This window comes from Anarrhichthys ocellatus, unplaced genomic scaffold, assembly GCF_004355925.1.
Source record: "Anarrhichthys ocellatus isolate YVR2014 unplaced genomic scaffold, GSC_Weel_1.0 scaffold44, whole genome shotgun sequence".
NCBI classification, from domain to species: Eukaryota; Metazoa; Chordata; class Actinopteri; order Perciformes; family Anarhichadidae; genus Anarrhichthys; species Anarrhichthys ocellatus.
In genome coordinates, this window is record NW_022280074.1 from 1,033,273 (window position 1) to 1,058,216 (window position 24,944).

The 24,944-nt window shown below is 41.3% G+C and overlaps 2 protein-coding genes across 7 annotated transcripts in view; one reads left to right on the plus strand and one right to left on the minus strand.

Annotated features, from left to right (window-relative positions):
* gabrd (gamma-aminobutyric acid type A receptor subunit delta) overlaps window positions 1-1,844 on the minus strand; it is a 30,555-nt gene extending 28,711 nt beyond the window's left edge. The window contains exon 1 of the mRNA XM_031868707.1: window positions 1,448-1,844. Coding sequence (XP_031724567.1) covers window positions 1,448-1,515 — 68 coding nt within the window. The 5' untranslated portion in view covers window positions 1,516-1,844. The remainder of the gene's footprint in view (window positions 1-1,447) is intronic.
* Window positions 544-24,944, plus strand: part of cfap74 (cilia and flagella associated protein 74) — a 60,688-nt gene continuing 36,287 nt past the window's right edge. For 3 of the 6 annotated variants that reach the window (XM_031868700.1, XM_031868705.1, XM_031868704.1), the window contains exons 1-18: window positions 544-4,194; window positions 4,771-4,869; window positions 5,017-5,101; window positions 5,367-5,531; window positions 6,326-6,424; window positions 6,518-6,622; window positions 9,567-9,740; window positions 10,113-10,223; window positions 12,746-12,848; window positions 13,745-13,902; window positions 14,056-14,269; window positions 14,379-14,534; window positions 15,503-15,661; window positions 15,818-15,936; window positions 21,962-22,028; window positions 22,791-22,880; window positions 23,168-23,356; window positions 23,563-23,662. In XM_031868700.1, coding sequence (XP_031724560.1) covers window positions 4,158-4,194; window positions 4,771-4,869; window positions 5,017-5,101; window positions 5,367-5,531; window positions 6,326-6,424; window positions 6,518-6,622; window positions 9,567-9,740; window positions 10,113-10,223; window positions 12,746-12,848; window positions 13,745-13,902; window positions 14,056-14,269; window positions 14,379-14,534; window positions 15,503-15,661; window positions 15,818-15,936; window positions 21,962-22,028; window positions 22,791-22,880; window positions 23,168-23,356; window positions 23,563-23,662 — 2,230 coding nt within the window. In that variant the 5' untranslated portion in view covers window positions 544-4,157. The remainder of the gene's footprint in view (window positions 4,195-4,770; window positions 4,870-5,016; window positions 5,102-5,366; window positions 5,532-6,325; window positions 6,425-6,517; window positions 6,623-9,566; window positions 9,741-10,112; window positions 10,224-12,745; window positions 12,849-13,744; window positions 13,903-14,055; window positions 14,270-14,378; window positions 14,535-15,502; window positions 15,662-15,817; window positions 15,937-21,961; window positions 22,029-22,790; window positions 22,881-23,167; window positions 23,357-23,562; window positions 23,663-24,944) is intronic. The other 3 variants (XM_031868703.1, XM_031868701.1, XM_031868706.1) reach the window with 3 other exon arrangements.

Below are 24,944 nucleotides of genomic sequence, written 5' to 3' on the forward strand. Positions count from 1 at the left end.
GTGTGTGTGTGTGTGTGTGTGTGTGTGTGTGTGTGTGTGTGTGTGTGAGGGAGATAAAGAGAGAGAGAAAGAGGGAGCTGACACATAATGAGGTGCAAGAAAAAGCCTACACTCTGCATTGTACTGAGAACAAAATAATAATAACAGCAGTGACTTGAGGCAGGAAAATCCAATTACAATAGCTGTTACTCCCTCTGCTGGTGGACAGCCATGAGGGACAATAGAAGTGATTTGTCCAAATTCCACCCAAAGCTTAAGTAGCTTCACCCTCTGCCCTTTTCCAGTGGAGGCACTTGCCAGAATATGGGCTTTGGGGGAAAACATGGGGCTCGGCGGTGGATGCTGATTATCCCAAGAATTGGATGCTTGTGAAAGCTCGTGGACGAGACAGCACGAGGGCATTTCGACTGCACACAGATGGATGCGCAGTAGGCCTCCACTGAAGACATATATAAAGTTCAAAGCACGAAAACTCCTTTGCACACACCTGGTTTACCAGCTGACAAAAGCAACCTGTTTTGTAATCATGACAGCTGTGTGAGAAGGTCATTTGCAATACTGACAATCTGAGGTCACATTTGGATTAAATTTCAATGTACGCTTTAAGTTTAAGGTTGTCTTGGCTCGTAGGATCTTCATTTTACCTGCAAATCTCACCTCACTTTAAATGCACAGTTGAATGCGCTAAAATGAATTCTAAAAGACTAATTTCAGCTCCATGTGCAGTGAACAGGAGGCGTCGTGAGCAAAATTCTGTGGCATATTTGAGACGGCAGCTGTCCATCTGTTAATTCCCTGCCTTTCCTTAAACTCTTCCAAACTGGGCTTCCCGCCTGTGTTGGTGGTTTTAGCGGTGGGGACTGTGTATGCTGACCTACACCCTGATGGAACAGGCCTGGAGGTGGGTGACATTACACTAAAAACGCACCCACTCACCTCACATCGAAGTCATCTGCATAAAGATTTTTTTTTTTTTAATTAAAAAACATCACCTCTCTCTGTGCATATGCATTATGCAAATAGTGTCATCAGGTCCTCTATGTGCCCGGAGGTGAAGCAGAGGAGAAAGCAGACTTCAGGTTGTGGGTGTGGAGAAGCATAGTTATAACTGTGCATTAATATTAATAGGGTGACGTCGTGGGAGGCTACCACGAGGGAGATCAAACTGACTGGCGATATTTTCGCTTTAAATTATGTTGATTTTTCTAAAGTATGATATTGTTGATTGTCTCGCGATGCACCGTCCATGGAGAGGTATGGATATTGTAATGATCTCCTCATAATGTTATTCTCATTTTCAGTGGTCGTTTGCCTGTTCCGGTCAGACTTTAAGTTTATGGTTTATCCAACTTTCTATTCACCTATTTTTTATTTTATTTCTATTTTTTTGTGGTGGGAAGTAGAAATAAGACACCTGCTAGAAGTAAAAAAGCAAAGCTGATCTCACCAGGTGAAAATATCCCCTCCAATGAAGAGCAGCCCAAGACTCGGCAGAAGGAAAGTTGGGATCTCCATTCCGCACGCTTTGTGGTAAATAATTGAGGGTAAAAAGAAAAAAAAAAAAGTTTCCCGGAATGGAAATCGACGACAAAAGCCCACCGCCAAGAGCTTTATTTCAGCGCGCTCTCCTCGTGATCCGGCGCTGTCGAGAACAAAGTAGAGTGTGGTGGTGCTGATGCAGTTGAGGATGATGGTGGTGGTGGTGGTGGTGATGATGACCCCATGGTCATGCTCCCCAATTCCTCCGCGTCCAGGAGCGCACAAGAGCAGAGCGCACCGAGGAAAAGAAAAACTCCCGATCCGACCGCAACAACGAGCCGATCCAACGCTGCCGCCGCCGCCGCCGTCTGTCCGCCGGCAACAGAGCAGAGAGAGGGGGGGGTGAGATGGAGGGATGGAGAGAGAGTCACTAATCTGTCAATTTCCTCCGTTGCTTGGCTTCTAAGCGTCAGATTCAATCTGGCCAGGGGAGGGAGGGGCCACGAACACTATATTATATAATGTTAAACACATTCGAATCAACCCATTAGGTAATTACTGTCTCCAATAAAGTCGTATTTCACTCTGGTGGAGAAGAAAAGCATAGTGAGGGACCCAATGGGGCCCAAAGGGTCACTCAGAGGTAATTGAGTTGGTCTGGGGGACAGTAGCACTCCCCCCCCCACCCCCCACACACACCCCAGTATCGGTTTCTGATTCTGGGAAAGTGCTGTAAATCTGAACTATATCTCTCATCAAATCCCACACATTTAGGATATACTTTTGTTTTATTTATTTTTTAAACTAATGTAATAACTAATGTAATCTATTTTCACTTTCATTCACTTAGCCTGCCCCCCAAAAATAGTATGAAAACATTTATATAAATACCACAAACCATTATATTCAAAACCATTATTCTTAAACTTGCTAATACTTCTCCTATACAGTGTTGTCATCTGTTTTGAAAAAGTAAAAACATCTGAGTGACGCACCTGCAGCTTGGCCTCAGACAATTTCTGTTCACTGTCTCATTTTGCTTTGACAATTCAAAGTGTTGATTGACTGTCTGCCGAGTACTGTGACTGTGTTCGCTTTATTTTGACCCACTTTCGCCACAGCGTCTATATTCGGTTGAAATGTGTCCGGGTCCTTTTCCATGAGGTGCTCACATTATTTCGTCTCCCCAGTTTGAGGTCACCAAATCCAAGAGGCCTCAACAAAGATATATAATAGATTATGAAGCAAAAGGAAAAACAAGGTAAAGTCATAAACCCATCTCCGCACGTTCATTTTTCTATGAATTTCCAAGTGAATTATTTCACTATAGAGATATGAGTCCCAGAGGTAAGCCTAAATCTCCTTTCACATTGATTAAAAAAACATATATAGGATTGATAGGAAATGTATCCTCCATTCTATCAAAATGTGCAGGCTTTTATTTTCTCCTTATTAAAAGTAACCTCTTTTATGTGCTGTGTGGAGAGTGCGTGTTGCAGGAGTGCACCTGCCCTGATTTCTGCTGCCTCTCCCTGGGGAGCAGAGGCAGGCCTGGAGTCGGTGGTGGTGGTGGATTCAAACCCCAGTCTCTCTCTCTCTCCCACCGGACCTTCCAGTTGGATTTGCACTGCAAGCTCTTTTGATATAAGATACCAGAATACGGTGCACACTACAATGCACTGCATGGGACTTTATTCTGTGTCTCTCCAACACCATTTCTCATTCCTTTTATTCCTCTCACCCTCATGTATTCTCTTTCTCCATCTCTATCTGCTCTCCTCCAGTTGATCCATCCTTCATGTTAGCTGGAGTCTTTGTATCCCTCGCAGTGCCTTGCCTTTGTCTTTCCAACAAAGCATGCCCTCTATTATACATCACACTCTCACACACACATACACTCATACTTTTATTTATTCAGTCTCCCTCGGTGATCCAAAATATTCATGTATCACAAGTTTTTAATATGTTACGACACACTTCTGTCCTTCTTCTTCTTCTCTTTCCTCTTCAACATTATGATGAATTGAGCTTTAGTGTGTCAAATAAAAGAGAATCTTTCCAGTAAAAAGCCCATTGTGCCGGTGCAATACTGATCAACTACAAATCAACGTCTTTTCCCGTGTAAATCAGATAGCAGCCTTGCATGCTTGACAAAAGATTTTGCATAACTCACAGATTTATCATTGTTCTTTCTGAACCAGCTGAGACATTTTCTGCTGAGTCTGGCATGACTGATATTAATCAGATGAAATAAACTAGTGTTGGTGAAGGAAATTATAAAGAAGGTAACAGCAGACAGGAAGTTACAAAATGCAATTTTAAAGAATCATTTTAGAAGAACAACAGCATTGTAGCCTTATACTCAACCACTTATTCCTACTCAAACATAAGTAGGAGTGGCCCACAGTGTGATTTTAAAATAATAAAAACTCTTTTAACGTCCTTTTGGGTCATTTCAGTGGATTTATGGATCAGAATGACACGATATGTTGTCACCACAGTAGTCTTTCATGTTCATTTTTCTACCAGTAGGTTCCAGTTGAAAGTTCATTTGACAGACGTCCTTAACAGTCGTCTCGAGGGACTGCAAGGCCTCGCCCCTTGCGTCCCGTCTCCTTGGAAACACTAACAAACATGGCGGAGTAACTTTTGTAGTGAGAAAAAGTAATTTTGAGAAGATGTCTTACCAAGAGGTGGAAACCCTAGACAAGCGAGGTAACGGCTTAATGTTCGTTAAATGAAGTTGTTAACTCTAAATGTTGTACAGCCTAAATGTAGCATTAATTGTGCATTAACGTAGCTAGCTAACGGCTAAACTGTCTAGCTTCCCAAGCTATAGCTAGCCACTGTAGGGAAACGACACGCCAAATTCCATTCATAAATCTGGTCATTGAATGTTGTCTTACTCAGTGACAATGTCACACACCTCAAACATACGACTTAACATCTGCTGCAAATCACTAAGAGTCCATCTTTGAATCGGCCGACATAGCTAATCCACTAAACAACATTTCAAAATGACTTTTCAGCTTTTTAACGAGACCAGCGGCCGTTGTGGACAAGCAATTAAGAGCAAAACATCGAAATGATGCTAAAATTCAATAGCGTTACTGATAATTAATTAACACCATGTCTGCCGGATAAAAGCAGTTGCTTCCAACAATTCAATGAGCAATGCCACGTTCAATTGCCGGATAACTGAAGAGTTTGTTAGCCTTCAGCCCATTCTTGGGGACATGTTGAAGTTCTAGGTTTGTCTGCTAATATGCACCTGTGTCATTCATAAATCAGGTGAAATGGACGTCGAAGACAGGGACAGTCCATTTGATGTGGCGCCAGACAGATATGGACTGCTGAGTGTCCACCTCAGCACTGATGAGGACAGCGATGGTGAGTGACAACCCCTGTTGCTGCCTTGTTGTTGCTCAAATGCAGCTTGTAGTCTCAACTTGTAAGATGTGTACATATAACTGTCTATTTTACCAGGGTTTTAAGAGACTGGGATCCCTCACTATAATAAATACATGTTTATTTCAGAAGATGCTCCGGACCAGGAGACCTTTAACGATGAAGAGCCAGCCCTTCCTCCTCCTGATTTGAAGTGGTTAGAAGAGTTGTATGAGTGAGTGTTTCTTGCTTTTCTGTGGATCATATCATAAAAATATATTATATATCAATCCTGTTGACTTAATGTGATTTTCAATATGATATTTTAATAGAAAATAGCAAAGCTAATTATGATTGTGATAGTTTTTACATCGTAAAACCTCAGTACAAACACATCCAGGCATAATAGTGGTCTAATTTTATGCATGTACATAACGCATGACCAGATTTTGCATTAAACATGCAACCTTTCCAAAATGTCGTTTTCCATCTGCCCGTAGAGATGACCATGGTGATGTTGACCGTGATGGTGACCTTGCGGTTGCGGCCGTGAATGGTAAGAAGAGGCGTTGTGCCGAGACAGCACGGATGTTCAAGCTGAGACGAAACCTGGACCAGCTGGACCGCTTTCACAGACAGGAGGAGGATGACGTGCTGAAAGCCAGGTCTGGACCTGGCAATCAACAGACCTCTCGAGCCACAGTAGCACTAAGAAAAAGCAAACAATTTCCCACAATCTTTTCCGTTTCTGAAAAAGATCTTATTTTTCGGTTTTATTCCACTTTCCCAGGTCATTCCCCTCTTGCCCTCTTCACTCAGAGCCAATCATTTCTATACCAATTGATTCAGCTATTTGCAGGAAATCATTTCAGCTGCGGAGAGAACAATTTCCCATAATGTCCCCTCTTCCCTCTTTTTATTTGTCTGCACTGCGAGCCATTAAGCACCCGATGAAGTGTGATGCGGTCCCCAGCAAAAAAAAATGTTTGTCATTTTCCTTTAGCAGAAAACATCAAAGGTCAGAGTAGAGCTGTACTGCACTGTGATCAAACACAAGTTTAATGGAACCTAAGCACACCTGGCTTTTAACCAATCTGCTGCTCTTGCTGTACCATGTGCCGTGATTTTCCTTTTTCCCCGCTCACAGATCGTTCTTTTGCACACCATTAAACTGCAAAAATAAACATTAGGCAATTCAAAGCTGTTGAGGTGTGTGTGTGTGTGTGCCCACTCTCAGCTTTTAAATATCTTCATTAGATTACTTTGTTAGCCCACAGAATTGCCTTCCTTTTATTGCAATGGCCACGAGGAAATCCATTAGCTTGATGCTTTGTGTACATTGCACTTTCACAGCCTTGAAAAAGTTCTTTCTGATTGGCTTTGATCTGGGAAGTTTTCTATGTCTATGACACTTGAACTGGTCTGTGTAATTTCATGTTTCCTTTTTTTTTTTTCCTAGAGAAGAGCTTCAACTCTGTCGTCAGAACATTGGAAGTTTGGTGGAGGACAGGGAGAACTTGGAGGACGAGATAGAGCGACAGAGAGCAGCAGACAACAGGTGAGTTGGTGACTGGCCTGTTCTTTATATTCATACATGAGATGTTTGTCCAACCCCCTGTGTGTTCCGCTCGTTGTTTGTTTTAATCTGCAGTGTGGCAGTGTTTCGTTTGCGAGCCCAACACAAGTATCTGTGTCAGAAGCTGCAGAGTGAGGAGGAGCTGGAGGGCTACATCAACACTGGGCTGAAGCATCAAGAGTGAGTCCGAGAGGGAAACAGTTTGACACTAGCACATTTTTCTCAATGGGACCATTGCATTAACACTGGGGGAGCAAACACAGGGGGCTACAAATAAAACCTGCATGGTAATACAGCCCAAACGTTTCAATGTGACGTCACCTGGCAACAAAGCAAACCACCAGGCAGCGTTTAGGTGTCTGATAAACCTTCAAACCCATGAATCTATTTCTCAAAACTTCCTGGATTGTATTTCAGCATCTCGACGGTACTTGAAACAACACGCCTACACCAGTGCAGCCCCCTTGTGTTTTTTTCTAAAACAGTGCTCTTTTTAGTCAGGAAGCCTGTTCATTTGACATTTTGTGCAGCTGCATCACAGTGATTATAAACGCTGCAAACCATCATCTTCTCGTTCGATGTGCAAGAAAAGCGGCCTCATTCTGTTTTAAGGAACTGCTTGTTTTTCTAAAGGAAATTGATATCCTCTAATAGTCGGAATGCTGTTTTGTAGGCGTTTCCAATTATCACCCGCTAAGTGTTTGCCTCCTCGACCATTTGATTCAGTTGATTGATCTCATTAATAAACTAAAACCTACAAAATAAAAGCTGCATTGCGCATCAAAACCCTAATATAGTTCTAGTTTCCTACCTCTGCTCCAGTAAGTGACTTCTGCAAGATAATATACACCACCAGTCAGCGTTTTTAACTACATGTTCTATCTACATCCACCTCATTGTTGGAATGCTGTTAAGCATTCCAACAATTGTTCTTCAAATCTTTATTCCTCTTTATTTTATATTTCTTCCGTACACTTTTTGCTACTTAACTCCTTCCACATTTTTAAGCTACAGAAACCGTTCAACTATCAAAATGTTCAGCTCTTTCAGCTCATGTCTGCTATGACTTTTCATATTTCTAACCTTTAAACCTTTTGAATTATTAAGCTTTTTGCAACTTTTTTTTTGTATGGGATGTCTATGGAGAACATTTTCAAATCCTCTTAAACTTTTTCAACTTTCAAATCCTTCTACTTCCTCATACTTTCAGCTACAGACACCATTTTAACTTTCAAATGTTGAGAAAATCCTGATATATTGCCGCATAATTCAGCTTTTTGACATCTTTTACACTTTTTGAACTGTAACAATTTAACTTTTATGATTTTTTCAGTCCTTTTCTGCTTTTATAATGGGTGTGTATTGCGCAGCTTAGAGTGCGTGATGTCACCGCTAGAGTGAAGAGCAGCTTGAGATTCTTGTGAAAAAAAGATTTGTCTTTTGCCACTGTGTCCACAATCTTCACTCTTCATGCATAATTTCTGGATGTAAAAGTAGCTAATCTTGTCCTTGTCGTAGACAAATGACTGTGGAATCCCACAGACTTACACATTTGGCTCAAGGAGCCGCAGAGGGACATGAACTCCAACAAACTGCTCCATTAGACTCCATGTTAAATCTGACCACTCATTTCTCAAAGAAAGCAGACGGTACCAGTTTTGTCTATTGCTCTGCAGCTCATATTTTTAACACCACAAGCATAAAAAACACATTACCACGTTCGGCAGAGTCTTATCTTTCTCACGGTATCCATATTTTGGCACTCAGACTCCCGCTTTTTGTTAAAAGGGGCTTTGTTCAAAATCACTGTTTATTGTAATGTTTCTTAATCAGTCTGCCTCTAACACCAGGTGAGTCGTCACCATGGCAACCAGTTACACACGCACGCAGGCTCTCGCTCTCTCTCTCATACAGTCATTCAGGTCTTAGAGATTTTAAGAGGACTTTCCACCCCCCACCCCATTTCAAAATAAAAGCCCCAGAGAGTGAACTCTACCTGAAATGCTTGTGATGAAGCCTGTCATTTAATAACCTCTGTTTATGTGTGTCAAACATTATGATTATGTCTCTTCTCCCCCACCCAGTCCCACCCTTTCAAAATAAAAGCCCCACAGAGTGAAATCTAACTGGAATGCTTTTGCTGAAGACTCATTTAATAACCTGTTTCATACATTCTGATTCTGTCTCTCCTTTCTCCCCCACCCAGCCCCACTCTTTCAAAATAAAAGCCTCATGGATTAACTGTATTTAAACGTTAAGCTCAAAATTAGGCTTTTTTGTTGAAAAACTTAATGCTCTGACTAAAACTGCGACAACTACTACTGCTGCTGCTAATATAGTATTACTACTACTTCTACTATAACTTTTGCTGTTGCTACTATTACTACTACTACTACTATTACTGCTACCATCAATATTATTACTACCACCACTGCTATTACTACCACTACTACTATTACTTATACTACAACTGCTACTACTACTACTGCTATTTATGCTACTACAAGTAGTATTACTACTACGGCTATTAGTTCAACTGCTACTACTGCTACTTCTTCTACTGCCATAACTATTACTACTATAACTACTTCTACTACTACTACTGTTATATTAAATACCAATACTACAGCTATTACTACGACTACTGATACTACTACTTCTTCTAATTACTAATACTTCTACTACTACTAATACTTCTACTACAACTACAACTACCACTACTACAAATATCACTACATGACTTTTCCCTTTCAAAATGTTCAGCTCTTTCAGGAGAGGGGTGCTTTGACTTTTCATATTTGTAATCTTTTTGAAATATTAAGCTATATGCAATTTTTCTTTAATGGGATCTCTATGGAGAAAATCTTCAAATCCTGTTAAACTTCAACTTTCAAAGCCCTCTTCTTCTCATACTTTCAGCTACAGACACCATAGTTAGACATTTCAACTAGAAGGGTTTTCAGCAGTGCAGTTTAAATGCTTTCGAGCTTCAACATTTTTCAGACAGGTAGTCTCCCATTTCTTAATTTTCAGCAATTTTTTTACAATTCATTTCAGCTTTCAGCATTCCAACACATTTTCAGCAGGAAATGCATTTTCTAGTTCTACATCTTCTGCTTCTCAGACTGTTGCTGAGTGAGGTGGAGGTGGAGCTTGGCAGGTTCTCCTCGCTCCGGCAGGAGGTGCAGGAGGAGAAGCGGGTCTTCCAGGTCCTTCAGGACCAGAAGGCAGCGACAAGGCTGCAGCAGCAGAGCAAAGCCAACCAGCACCTGCAGTTCAAGATGCAGCATCACAGGGAGTAGGGAAAACCACCGTCTTTTACGTACACACTGTATTTCTACGTGTGTGTGTGTGTGTGATAGCTACTGCTCTGCTGAGCATACAAAATTATTCTCTCAGTACATTAACAAGTAAGTAGAAGACATCTGATTTCAGCAAATTATCACTGATATGCACATGGTAAATGATTATAATTGGAAAAAAGTGCCTTAAAGTATGTCCAAAGTATCACGGCCCTATGGAGGTCATGTTTGTCCTGTGACATTGTGCTGTAGCATTTTGTTATCGATTCTTTTATGAGAAGCCTGTATGGAGAATCAGTTATATCAACCTTGAAAAACCCTGTGATGACTGATATGTTACATAAGTGTTTGGGATTGTGTTCTGATAGTAAACAGGCAGCCATGCTGAAGAAAGTGGAGGCTGAATGTCAGAAGAAAATTGAAGAGGGCCAGGCGAACCGCAAGATAGCTGCCAAGTACCTGAAAGAGACCATTAAAAGGTAATCAGCCTTAAAGCCAATGAGCAGGGCTTGGACTAGAACAAGAATATGGTGTTACTCAGAGGACTCTTTGGAGAGTTGACACATCCTATTGATCATTTGCTCACACTGGCAAAATATATTACAAGTGGGCCAGGCAGGAAACTTGAAAGCACTAAAATACGTACAGAAAAGTCCTTGTTGCCAAATGCAAGAGTTTTTTTAAATCGGATACAGTCACCATAGTCCACCTCGAAGCCTAAAAGGATAAGGTCTTGCAATATTGTGTATTTTCTTATTGTTAAAAATACCCAACCTCTTGAGCACGACGCCCCCGAATTCGGGGGCACTCTGGCTCAGCACCCCTGAAAATCATGTACTGAAAATAGCCTTATTCTTCGGTAATATTGTGGATTGGTCCAGTTTTTTTCCGGATTAAACAGCAACGTATGGGCAACACCATCATATATGTCACTTCTTAAACACTCCAAACACAACTATAGACTACTAATATAAGCATCTAGAAAACGTGGCATAAAAGCATGAAATCCTGGCCAGAAATCGCCGTTATGAGTACCGCAAATCAATATTTGCACCCTGATGCTAGCGGCTACCAAGCCATGCAATGCATTTTATAGCATTAGCACACGTGGCCAAACGCGTAAATAACTTCGGTTTTTCTCTCCGTGGGAGCACTAGGAAGCTGTGAGTGGTCAAACGTACCTTCGTACTGCCCTCCGCCGAAAAAAATCGTGGGTTGTTGGCCAAGTTTTATGAAAAATGAGTACAATAACGTCGCAGATTATCCGTTTCAAAGCTGGAGTCATTGTTGCTAACTGCATCCTGTTTACTTCCGAGCTGTTTCCAGAATAAGAGCGGTCAATCCAGCATGGGCGAGCGGTCAGACTTCCGGCGAGCGGAAATTTACGCACGGGGAGACGCGGCACTTCTTGCAACTTTACTGGTTGAAACTTCTGTCAATCAACACCAAATTCGACACACGCCTTCCTGAGATGCTGACGCGTCGAATGAGGGCTTAGTGACTGAAATCGACCGATGATAGGCTGACCTACAGCCCCATACACACACATGAACTGAGAAAATCCTATAGCTGACAGCCAGAAACAGGCTCTGATGATGTTAGGAATCTCAAAATGATTCCTAACAGCTGTATTTGGATGTATTGAATAATATGAGTGATAAAAAAGTGAAATATATAGTTATATAGTATATAAAAGTACAATGTAAGAGCTGCAACAGCTGGTTCGAAAATGATGACCTTGCTTGACCGCTCTCTACTAAAGCCTCTTATTCTTCACTTTATCCCACTTTAACCTTTATTCAGCAACTACTGATCGGTTGTGCTATGATTTGGGAGAGTTTTTAGGGAGATATCTGCATTATTTCAACAACCTTATATCAATAAAAGTGCTTTTTTTTCAGGCAAACCTGATTATTTTCAATTTGAGCTGTGTAATGTCTTCATTACTATATTAACCAGCAACATATACACAATATTACCCATCTGAACAATATCACAAGTGTTGTGATCTGATTATATCAACAAAAATTATTAAAATAGACCTTGTAGTTACAGAACTATGGTCACTTTAGTGTGGGTATGCTATTTTCGAGCAGAGGCCTACAAATAGGGCCCGAGCTCAAGAGGTTAATAGACCAAAACCAACAACAAACTGATCACTGCTAGTGTTCCCTGAGTAGCCCAGTCCTGATGTACTGTGGTTTATTGAGCGCCATTTTGGTGAAACGACTATTAAAAACACATCAATGAGCCACAACGCAGCAACGGGTCACATGTTCCTTCATTACCAAGACCACACGCACTAGTTTATTATGAGTCTACATGCATCGCACCATGCAGACAAATGCAAACACCAAATGTGTATTAATCAGCGGCTGAAAATAGTCCGCGACACAATCACTGTACACTCCTGTTTGAATAATGTTCACTGTACGCTACAATGCCCAGCTGTTTTGGGAAATTACTTGACCTTTAAAAAAATGAATGAATGAAGCTATATATTTTTAGGATTTACATTTTCATGGGGAACAATGGGCTTTGGGCTGAGTGCCACGAGTCAAATGATCAAGCAAAGACTGGTAACTAAAACCCTGCCTATATAACATGCCAATAAATATAATTTGTCTATTTATATAACGATACTCTAACTTTGATTAACATTCATTTCCTGCTTCGAACAGTGAAAGAAGCTATCAGCCAATCAGACGCCTTTCCTTCTGTCTCATTACTTCATCTGCTTGCCATACATAGATGTATATTTGTATGTATTTATTTTTATAAATGCATTTACGTATCTGGAACCTGAGCTGAACAGTGTTTTCTAACAGTATGCCACATAGAAAGCTTAAGTGAACGTTATTTTTTCGTATGATACTCATTTCTTCATGATAATTAACCGCAATGACGCGTGTCAATCCCAAGCAGTGACAGCCGATTAGTTTTTCTGTCTGTCCTGTATTTGAGCGTTCAAGTGCTTTGGGTTTGTCCCCGTTTCATTCAGGATGCACCGGCAAGAGGCTGAGAAGGAGCAGCAGAGCAGGGAGCTACTGGAAAAGAGGATACAGGCTGTCAAGTCACTGAAATCTAACATAGCAGCCACCCAAGTGAGCAATACTGAAACTGTAGCATTCTTGTTGTTGTTTTCGTAGTGATGAGAAACACAACAATGGAATATTGCTTTTTTCTATAGCTACCATGTCTATAGTGTTATACTGTATAAGAAAGATTAAATCCGAAGGGAATGAGTAAACAACCTTTCAGTACAAACTATATTTAGTGATGCATTATGAGCTCATGAAGCTTTAACGACATAGTAGACCGATATACAACTTCGCTTTATTTTACTTGTGCTGAAATGTCAACGTAAGCACACATGTAACACGATGCGTGTATGAACCTGATGTTTGTCTGACAATTATTATGACAGCCAAGGGTCATAATTCATTTTAAGCAAAGCACTGCCATTAGTCCTGTGTTAACAAAATCTATTTGTTCTTCCCATGACACCCACTGGGCTCTGTATTTGTTCAGTATGAATAGCACTGTTTAAAAGGGAGACATGGCCGTGTCGTATGCATGATAATGCATTAATGTCATTCAAACAAGACTATCATTTGGTCAACTGCATTAGGAAGCCAAAGGAAATCATCGTACATTGTTTCGCCATTAGGACCTGGATTTGTTTATTCCATCCACTCTGACCACGTTCTCCTCTTAGCAGGGAGAGATGTGAGAGACATTTTCATTTTATTGTCATTACTACACCCCCTCATGGATCCCAGAATGCAGTAAATTCAGCTCTGGGCTGTGTACGCTGTTTTCGCCAGTACTCGCATGCTCAACATCATGATCTACCAATGCTGTCATCATCGTGCTGAGTGCTGTATTATACAATTTCACCATTCAACAGGTGCATTTCATAGTTTAGGAGAAAGTAGCTCTGAGAGATTCATATGACACAATGTGGTCAAATGTAGCTTCATTAATCTGATTTCTTTAGGAGAGCTTACAGGTCCAACAAAGCAGAGCCAAAGCGAGTGCCCAGAAGAAAGAGCAGCGACAGAGACAACTGAAAGAATCTCTGGAGGCCCAAGGAATCAACAGTATCAAGCATATGTACCAACAGAAACAACTAGAGGAGATAAAACGAAAACAAGCGTACGTCCTCTCTCCTCTCCTCTCCTCTCCCACATGCATGTCCTCCACTCCCACTCCATGCAGCAGTGTGTGGGTGTTTTCTCTCGCTGTGTGCCGAGGAATAAAACACCGCATTTCAGTATAATGCGGTGTTGTTGATTTGCCTTTTTTCAGGGAATTCGAGGAGAGGCAGAAGTCAAAGAGAGTGGAGATCGTGGAAAAAATGCTTCAGGAGGGACAGCAGGAAAAGAGCAGAAAGAGGCACCAGGCACTGCCGCCTAAGCCCTCGGCCACTGACAAGTTCCCATCTCTGGGGAGAGCAAGAGAGAAGCTCCTGCGCTACCTGGAACCCGGGCCCCCATCGGCCACCAAAGAGAGAGCCGCAATCGTGAGTGGTTCGAAACATCCCGGATGACATCTGTGGAATGACTGTTAAAGTCAAGTGTCAAGTGAATTTAAACAATTACGACCCACTGTGTATGTGCATTTGTTTTCAGCAGTTGAGACAGCTCAGTGACATCAGCAGCTCATCGTCGGCCTCCTCTGATGTTGAGGACCTGGAGGAAACCTTGCACCAGGAAGTGGACCGCCAGAGCCTTGCTGACAGCCTGGCTGAGCCTGAGTTCCCTGGGCTGTGGGACCAGAACTACAAGGTGCACTAAAACAAGCCACTGCCAACCAAAAGCAAAATCTTGCAAGCTGCTAAGTTTAAACACTCATAAATCATATTCCATTCACAGCAGCCACATCCTTTTTTTTCTTCATATTTTCCAACACTGAATTCCCCACCAACAAACTGGCCGCACGTTGTATAGATAATTCCACTAAAAGCCATATTTTCGACGATTTCAAAATAGGTGCTGATTCGTCTGAGTTCTTCTTCACTGATTTAATCAGGCTGGCTGGAAATTGGGGTTGAGGTTGCATGCTTTGTTAGTGTGTCCCAATAAACACAACTGTCAGTGTTTACGCCTGGGGAAACCAGTGAGGATAACGATGATACTTCTACTGATGATGACAGTGATGAAGACGATACAATAACAATGGTGATCATCACCATCGTTGTCATCATCATATTAGAATCTGGTTAATGGGTACCAAACAGTTACTGGTCAATTTGTTTCACAAACAAAGTATCACACTGATATCTGTGTCCAGAGTAATACGAACACATTAGCATACAGTAGACTGAGTGCCTGTAGGCTACTGGAGCTGACTTTCTAACACAGTTTGAGAACACTGCACATTTAGAAATCCAAAGCTGGTATTGTTTTATTATTTCTCTCAACACATATAGGCTTAGTTGACCAATAGCCGTATTTCCTAAAAATGTGGTGTAATTAAGAGCTTCCTCTATAGACGTAGTGTAGAATTGATAAGTTACAATAGTTACAATAAATATATAATCAATTTAACTCCATCACAACATAGTTTTACCGCCGCGACAGCATCAAATTCTGACCTTTCTTGAATCTGGAGATGAAGTGCCTTGCTCAAGGGCTGCTCCGTGGCCGTTGTTGATAGAGTGTGTCTAGCTGGCTGCCGCGGAGGTGAGTTGGGAGTCTTAGTATGTGATTGTGTGTAAATACTCAACCAGCTGTGCTTCCCTTTGTGGTTACAGACTCTCCTGAAAGAGAAAACAACATCGGTGCAGACAGACCTAAAGCAGGAAGAACCGGCAATGGCCAGTGGAAAGCTAAACATTCCTGCTAAAAAGGTTCATGGGAAAGAGTTGAAAGGGCCTCCATTCATCAGCAAACCAGAGGTCATCCTCTTCAAGGTACCTCACCACTGGTCTAAAAAGAATATTAATGAACTTGCGTGTGCATTTTTCCTCTTTAAAACTATGTATGTCTAATTAACAGCTGATTTTTGATCTTTTGTTGATGAAGTTTAATAGTGACATACTGACATTACAGTGAATGTTCTTTGTTAGGACTTTGAAGTTGGCACAATGTATAAGAAGACAGTTGTCCTGACTAACATCAGCTACGTCACCAACCACTGCAAGCTCCTTGGGGTCTCCACCCAACTGAAGGATTTCCTGTCTATCAAGTAAGATTTTACATTGTCAACACATTACAGTAGTGGCCACGGTACAGAGGTCTGGAACACTCTTTGTAACCCTGGAATCTGTAGTAGTATCTGTAGTAGTACTCCCCAAGACCTGTAAACAGACTTTGATGCATTGAATTGGTGTCCCCCTTTAATAGGCTATAATATAAAAGGGACTTTCAATTCTTCTTTTGCTACCTAAACCTTAACTTCTCCATCCAAATTCCATGAAAGTCTGGATGGAGGTATGCAGTTCCCCCCCTGCCTCCAGACTTTGCGATCACGTGACTTGGATCTAACTCTACTGGACGCACAGGGATTAAATTGATCTTTATTCTCTGAGTAAATACCACAGAGAGGGGCCAAAATTATTGAACTGTCCCTTTTAAAGTGTCAATGTACCATCCTTACAGAGCTACCCATCGCTCCAAATGCCATAAGGAAGTTGCTTCTACATCGAAATTAACACACTAGACTTTGAAAGAAGCCAGCAACTCCAGGTTGGCTCTGTGTATCACTGTGGGGCAAATCAATCTCTGTGGGGGCAAAACAACACACATACCATTGCATGAAGCAGCCCACCAGAACCTAAAATGAATCCCATCTGAGGAAAATATTGAAATACTGATCTTACTGAGATAAAATAGACACCCGAATAAACACAATTAAGCACAGTTGTTCAGTGTATTGCGACAACACTCGAGCTGGAGGTGTGTGCAACAACGAATGTTAAAGCTCACTATGAAGCCACTATATGTTTGGTCGCTTCAATTATCACATGGAAACATCTGTCGATGTATCACCACGTAGGACTTCAATACAACCGCTTCTTGTCATTTTAAAAGATGTTGGAGTGGACGTGAAAGCAGAGCCTGTCCTCCCACATATTGACGCCAGCTTGTATCACCACGATCGCAGCTCCTCTTATGAGACTCAGCGCAGTGAGTCAGTCTACGTCTCTGCTATCTCCTCTCTCGCTCTCAGGCTGCCACCGGCCCACAGGCCAAACAGAGATGCATTGTTCTCCAGGTCACTCACTGTGCATCACTTTCCCATCAGCTCCCCCGTGACTTGATGTGGTTTCTTCGTCTCTCTTCGTTCTGCCGACTGAGTGAAGAGTCTCCCAGGCTACAGCAGGGTCAGCTGGAAACTACCGATGCCGCTCTTGAGCCTTCGTGCTGGACCACTTGTCTGAACACATCACCTTTAGTCCTCTGATCTGAGTGTACATTATACCCACGCAACTCCCTATTTCTTCCGTTGTTGTTAGGCGGGTGTTAAATAATAACAAAGACAAATAACGAAGCCAAAACAAGTTTTCTTCCTTTAAGGCATGCATCAATACAAACCATGTACAGTCGAAGATGGTGCAGTATTTATTCCTCACCCACGACTTCAGTGCTGCTCAGCAGCAGCAAAGAAGACTACAGTTGTATTGCCTATTATTGTTCAATACAGCACATTGTTAATTTGAATGGAAAGTAACTTTTTTAGTTTCTGTATTTCCGCCTGAGTGGTAGTCTAATCCTAAAAGTCTGTTGGAATAAATGCTAACCAACAAATTTTATGAGCCGCTGAGTGACTCAAATATCTAAATTAGGATGATCCAGCACCATGATAGTACGTACTACTTCTATGTCAGATTTAGTGGTTAATGTTAGAAAAACTTTGAAAACTTTAAAACGAGTAAACAGACCGTGCAGTACCTCACCGGGAGACATGTTTGTTGTTTCCTGCTTGTCATGCCGTTCCACTCGCTCACAGACAGGTCAACAACTGATGCTGTCAGGTTCATCTGACTTCTGCCAACACATTGGGTCCATCATACAGTCTATCTACTATTCAATTATGTCGTGTTTACATACATCTGACTGATTATTGACACAATATTAGAAGGAGTCATGACCAATGGATGACTCATTCAGCTAAAGAACAATAAAAAACAATTTCATTTATTTTCTTGAATAAAAACTCTCGCTACAAAAATCCCTGGGTTCAAAATAAGACCACTGCAGTACTGGTACTACTTAAATTGAATTGAATTGAAACAACCCTTTGTATGGTAAGGTTTTCCACCAATGGGTAGTGGGTAAAGTTAACCCATTATTCCATTGGTGCTATATTGACTCACACTAGACCTATTTCTAACCCAGTAAGTTTAAGTGGGTTAGTAATAAGCCCAGCGAAAGATTGATTAAAAAAGAGTAAAAATAAGGATTCAATAAATGTTGTATCATGTTTACAGTATACTACTGTAAACCGTACATATTTAACTATTGTAACTGTAACCACCACCATATCTGCAACAGGATAACAGACATAATAGTGGAGGAATCATATAGTTTGGTTTCTATTGTAGTCAGGAAGACTAATTAAAAAGCTGAATTATGGTCACACAAATTCACCTCTTTCTGCCATTGTACCCTCCTTCTACTGTTCATTGTCTGTTGTGTTTGCCTACAATATTGAGATCAGTCATGACAACTGCAAACCCCTCGTGGCTCACGCAGCCAAAAACCATTAGCACATCAGGAGAGAGAGAGAAATGTGAACTAGGAACACACTGGGCTTTTTCACACCATCCCATGGTTCCCTGTACGCCCCCAGAGTTTCTAAAAATGGCTTCCCATCCCCCTACACCCCCTCGCCCAGCGTGCACGCATTGTGCATTTGTGCCAGAATGGGCTCTGCTGTATGTTTTCACTACTGGGACTAAATACACAACAGCTCAGGCCAGACTTGGTGAAAAACTATTCACTATAAACAGTGTTTATGCAAGTAGTTATAATAATAATAATAATAATACAATTATTATTTACATCGCATTTGATAGAGCAGGTGTCACTTCCTCGCATGTATTGCAAATGCTGAGAGTTAGACACTCTTCTGTCGTCTGTTTTCTCCTGAGCTGTGTTGTGAAATAAAAACTGTAGACTGTAGAAATGGTGGTACTCCACAAAATCTGAGGCTGCCCTCACACCTACAATTTTGTTTAGTTTCATCCAAATCCCGCAGCACATGGGAGAATTACCCCGACGTCTCTGAATTGTTCAGTTAATGGCCTTTCTTGCACGCTTGGGCTGCTGAATAAAAGTTTTGAATTCGATATGACCCCCTTGATTAACAAATTAATTTAACATATACAGCCTGTCTTCTCAATATCAGCCGACATTGTAGGCTAGTTAACTTTCTCTTTTAACCCCGGAGGGATATCTATTGTGAAATAAGTTGGACTATTAAGAATTGTGAGCTCGCAGACGGAGATTTGTAAACACCGATCAAATCCTGAGAGTGAGCAATGACTGAATTTCCATCAAAATAACTGTTTCAATCTCACAAAAGGAAACAAATCTCTAGAATTGAGTGGCAGCAGAGCTGGTTGATCTCCGATTTGGAAGTCTGAATGCCTTGCATGCAAACTCCAACTGAGATCAGAGCAAACCCCACTTAACTTTGCCTCGAGTAAAGTTCCAGCCTTTTAAAACCATCTTCAAAGTGGCCTGTCAACCTTTTGATTTGTCTGAAAGACTTTGTGACTGTCAAATAGATACAAACCTGACAGCCACAGTATGTTATAGTTGTGCCCCGTTGAAACATGTCAGCTAAAAAAAAAGTTGGTAAGGGCCTTTTCATTCATTCTCAAGTGCTTGTAATCTGTCAAAGGAAATTCCAATGACTGACATCAGAAAGCCGTGCTGCACTTAACTGTGCTTGTTGTTTTATTCATCTTCTCTGGTCGTCTGACTAACAATCCACAAAGAAATAATTCAACAGGAGAATCAGTCAAAACTGCAGTGGAGCTCAATATTATTTTTAATCTAAAATAATGGTAACTCAATGGCAGCTCATATACCACAGTTTGCTTAAAGATCCACCAGAAAGAAAACAATAAATCTCTGATTGGATTAATTGACCTAAAATGCTGCTCTTTGAAACACTTGTCGTTGTCAATACTTCATTGATTTCATATAATTGCTAAAACTACGGTGCAGAAATGTGAATAATATTGTAGCCACTCGATGTAACGAGAGCAAGATCTCACTTCTGTGAAATAAGTACGACAGCAAGATTATTCGAGTAATGTTCTCACACGTCGTCCGGGTTTTGATGCTTCGCTGTAAAGCGCTTTCAGAGTGTGAAGATGTTTAAGCTCTGTTGAGCTGAATAATAAACTGAGAGGGCTTATTAATTTACTGTACGAGAAGCCAATGGGCCTGAACGTAAAATAGAGCACGGCATAGTCAGTAACACCGTACAGCCGCGGTCTCAGCTTCATCACTTCAGTCTGCTGCGATAGATATACTGTACAGTATGGCCTCGTTTGCAGCACTCTAAATAGGGCTCTACCAGGCGTTTTCAAACTCTGCCTCACTCAGCATTTAATCCCAAGTGAACTGTTCTATTTTTTTTTTTTTTCTCTTCACACTCTTTTCATACCACCTATCTTGAAGCTAGGAAAGAAGAGTTGTACCGATAAGGAAGGGAATTAACCAAATGAAAAATAAATTCTGATGAAAGTGCAGTGTGACGTTCATAATTACCACCAGACTTCATACACGTCCAGGTCACAGTGGTGAGCTGGATACCAGCTTCAGCCAGCCATCCTGACAGCTGCACCAGCAACTTCAAACAGTTAACTCTCAAGCCAAACATAATGGTCCATTGCACACTGGTGTTTATGATAGTATGCACAGATTGCTAATTATGTCACCATTTTCAAGGTTACAAATATTATTATTTATTACAGCAATCTAACAATGGCACATAATGCACCTTTCAGGTTCAGCAAATGGTGCTATGTATATATCTGTATATCCTTGATTGTGAATTAAAGCTTGTGAATGTGTAATATTGGAGGAACCAGGAAGAGTACGCTAGATTTTAAAATGTATCGAACCGGAAAAAAACCCAGCCCAGAGCTACCAACTCTTTTCCGGTGAAAGTAGCTGGCAGCACTAGCTCCAAATGTTGCTAAATCTAGGGAGAGAGGCCTCCCTCCGAAGCCACTCCCCCAAGATTATCACTATGAACGTAAACATATCATAATCAACGTGAACAACAACATGGCCATTGTTGGTACTCCCTCCCATGCTACACCCTCCCACTACACACCTCACTCCTTAGCGGAGGTAAATAGTATGAACCCTTCCCATTTCCGATGCTCGGCTTTCGTCTTCTTCCATCTGAAGGCTAAAATGTCAACTTTGGCACAAAAGATATCTCATAAACTACAAACGAGCTAACGCATGATTGCAATCAGATTCAAATTTGTCAAATTTTGTAACAAGATGATATCATTACCAAGACCTTATAACATGGTCGTTTGGTATACTTGATGTTCTGTGACTGTAGCCGCTTCCTAATTATGCTCATAGTTGCATGTTTCCCACTTTTTTGTTTATCTATTGAATTTATGACCATCCTCCCTGCTTCTCTGGCTGCCTGCTACATTCATATCGATCGGCTCTCTTCTTGTGTCTTTTTTGAAGGGCGAGCGAGTTGTGAAGCTCCTCGGGGCAGCATCAGGGTCGGTGTAAACGTGCTGTGAGATACACGTTTTCTTTGAAATAGCTCCCAGTCCTCGTGTTTCTCTTCTTGTCTGGAAATAAACTTTTGCTTTCTGCTCTGGTTTACATTCCAGGATGATAATGAAATAAATCCATATGGAACAATAGCTTTTTCTTTTCTTTTCTTTTTTTTCTGCTCCGTGCAAACTGAGCAACAAACATGTTGACTCTTGACCTTCGCTTCTTACTTCTGCTTATGTTCTCTCCGGTCTCAGGAGATTCATCACACTTCAGCATTTCATCTGAAGCTGCTGATTCCCTTGTTGAATGCAGCGTACCTCCTAATGCAAAGGCATGCGCATTCTGTGGTGCTTTACAACCGTGTTTCCACCGAGCCTTTTTTTTATGTCATTAATCTACCCACGTGTGAGGCCGTGTGAAGACAAAAATACACACTGCTTTTACATTATAATAATGCTGATTTTGTTACTCATAATTCATTGTGATTTGTGTTTCAGCTTTGAGTCTCCTGTTTCTTTATCCACTGGGATGTCCTGTGACATGCAGGCTGTTTTTCAACCTCTGGTTAGTGACGTCACCCCTCCTTTTAGACATATACAGCGCATACATCTTTGTCTCCAATTGGAGTAAAGCATGGTGCAGACTTTTGGTGTCGTTGCATAAACACATGTCTGTAACTGCATGTACATAAATGGTCATAATACTGAACACCACTCTGCTTCATTTCTGCTTTATTCTTCATATAGCAAAGTTTATATAGCTTCGCAGTGCACCTTTTAATGTGTTCTTTTCATGATATTTAATACAGTGCAGTCAGTGGCACCTTTTTTCTTGAGTCTGTTATGTTCTATAGCACATTGGATTTAAAATTAAGTAATGCCTACATGGTCAAGGTTCTGGCTTTCAGCTTTAATTTGAGGGTTTTCACATCCACCTCAGATGAGCAGTGTAAGAATCATACAATGGAATATCTGCTTAATTATGTGCCTTTGTGTATTACCTAGTCTTTGACTGATCTGCTCCTTGCCATTATGAGCAGTGCAAGGCAACGAGAGGTACAGAGGCCTGAGATATTCCCCGCAGGGTTTGTTAACAAATCAGATATACGATGATAGTCAAATCCAAAAAACGTTATATATATATATATATATATATATATGTCCTTGTGAAAAACTGCAAGAATCAACAGAAATGCAGGAACCATAGATTTTTTCATACATCTTTCTACATATTCTCATCAGCCAAGTCAAAACTCATTCTCTGCTCGATGTCATTTCATTCTTTTTTATAAAGCAACACATTGTCCCATTGTTCAATCCCTCTCAGATCAACGAGGACGTGGAAGGTGAGCTCCAGTTTGCGTCAGCAGTGGGTCGCTTCTCTGTGCCCGTCAGATGCACCATAAAGAAATGTAATGTGAGTAGTGTGCTGTAGCCAACCTAGAGAGAATTAGTGTTCCAAATGATTACCAATGTAATTGTAATGTAAACATGCTATAGTTTTGGAGCGTATGAGTATATACAACATGGAGTTTGTTGGCCCATATAGCTGTAGCTTTAGATTGCTATAGTCATAATGATATATGAAGAATAGGAGCAATAATTATTGAATTAATGTGTAATCCCCGCATCGCGGATAAACAACCGAGTAGCTCCTCTTTGCTGCTGCTTTTTGCTGTATGTCAATGTATCCTCTCTCTCTAGCTGGAGGTAGACAGACAGTTCATTGACTTCGGTTCGCACGTGGTGGGCCAGACTATTTCATGGACTATCACCTTGACCAACAAGGGTGCACTACCCACCCTCTTCAGCCTGGACACCTCCACATGTCTCAGTCCAGAAACCAGCCAGGCCCAGACGGCTTCCCAGGTCTCTGCCGACGCCTGCCGCCAGGTCAGACTGTAGATCCGGACCTCAAAGTGTTGCCGGTCCTTTGGTGGCCTGATGGAGCAAATTTACAGCTACAAATGAATTTAGAATTAGAGCATTTTACAGCGCACACGATGAATGTGTAGTCAATTGACATTACCAGGTCAAAAGACATTTGAATAAAGTCTCATGTATAAGAATCCGATGTGTGTGTTGTTGTTGGCTGACAGGAGAAAAGAAGTCAAAACACAACATCTGACGACCAGAGCAGCCCTGTTTCCATGGGCACCGGAGAACTCCAACCGAAGCAAGAGAGTCAGGAGCACCCAGGTAAAGCTGTGATACGTATGTACACATAATGCCAATTTTAACGACGCTACTGCCTAATTTTGGTACCATTTCTTTACTTTTTCCTGAACCCAAGTCCCCATCCTAAAATAACCCTGTCCCCCAGCAAAATATCTTTAAATGAAACTGTGGGGCAGTTTTCTTCTGCATTATGTTCTCTAGCAGTGCTTTGATAGAGGAGAATATTTTTCAAACATTTTTGATAGTATTTTGTAGCTATGCTGGTGTGTGACCATGTCAGCACACCGATGTGAGCATTTAGCTCAGGTAGAGCCTCACAGAGCAGCTAGCATTGCTGTAGAGTCCTAGTCTTGTTTCATAATGTAGTAGGATGTAGTGACCTTTTCAATATCAACCAACACTTAGGAACTTGGCAAAGTGTTTTGAGTTGACTAAACAGAGCCATAATCATGCTTTAGTTACAAGAAGCGGTGTTGTAGGGGGAAATAATATATATAAATGAAAAGTCAGTATATACTTTTTGCTGCCATGCTGATGAAAATATACTCTGAGCAGCATTTCATTTCCTGCTACACATATTAACCAATGCAGTTGTGAATGAACATCGTTTGTAGAGGACAGTGTTTCCTAAAACAGCCTCTGAAATACAGGAAGTGAGGACTGACAAAATCTCCTCATTGTTGAGGATTTCTCTCATCTTTCTATTTCTGTTAGTACATTTGGTCCTGGTAAGAACAAAAGAAAAGAAAGGAAAGCACACGCAGAAAGCGAAGGGTTCACCTTGCTCTCACAGCTGATTCCTCTCATCAAAGAGATGCATCTTCTCTTTAGTGTTCTCTCAGATCAGAAGTCTTCATCGCTGCACTCAGCACTTTTCCCCACTGATGCTTTGATAAGCTGTTCAGTCTTTTGCCTCTGCTGTTTCTTCTATTCGCCAGTGTTGGGAGAGGCTGTCTGATTTAGGCCAAATGTTTAGGCTGCTGGCAGTAGTTGATGTTGTTTATTTTTTTAACGTTATTTACTTTTTATGTCACCAATATCTCCTGAACTACTGGCCAGATTGCAGATTGATTTGATGTGCCCATTCATGCTCCGAAGCATAAGTGGTACTTTTATTTTCTCGGTCAAACTGTCAGGATTTTGATGATGAGATTTCCCTTAGTGCCACCATGAGGCCAAATTTTGGCTTATGGAACAATTATTTAATTCGACCTCTCAACCACACAACAGCAGAAATGACCTAAGATCAGGTTTTGGTGTGTGTGTGTGTGTGTGTGTGTGTGTGTGTGTGTGTGTGTGTGTG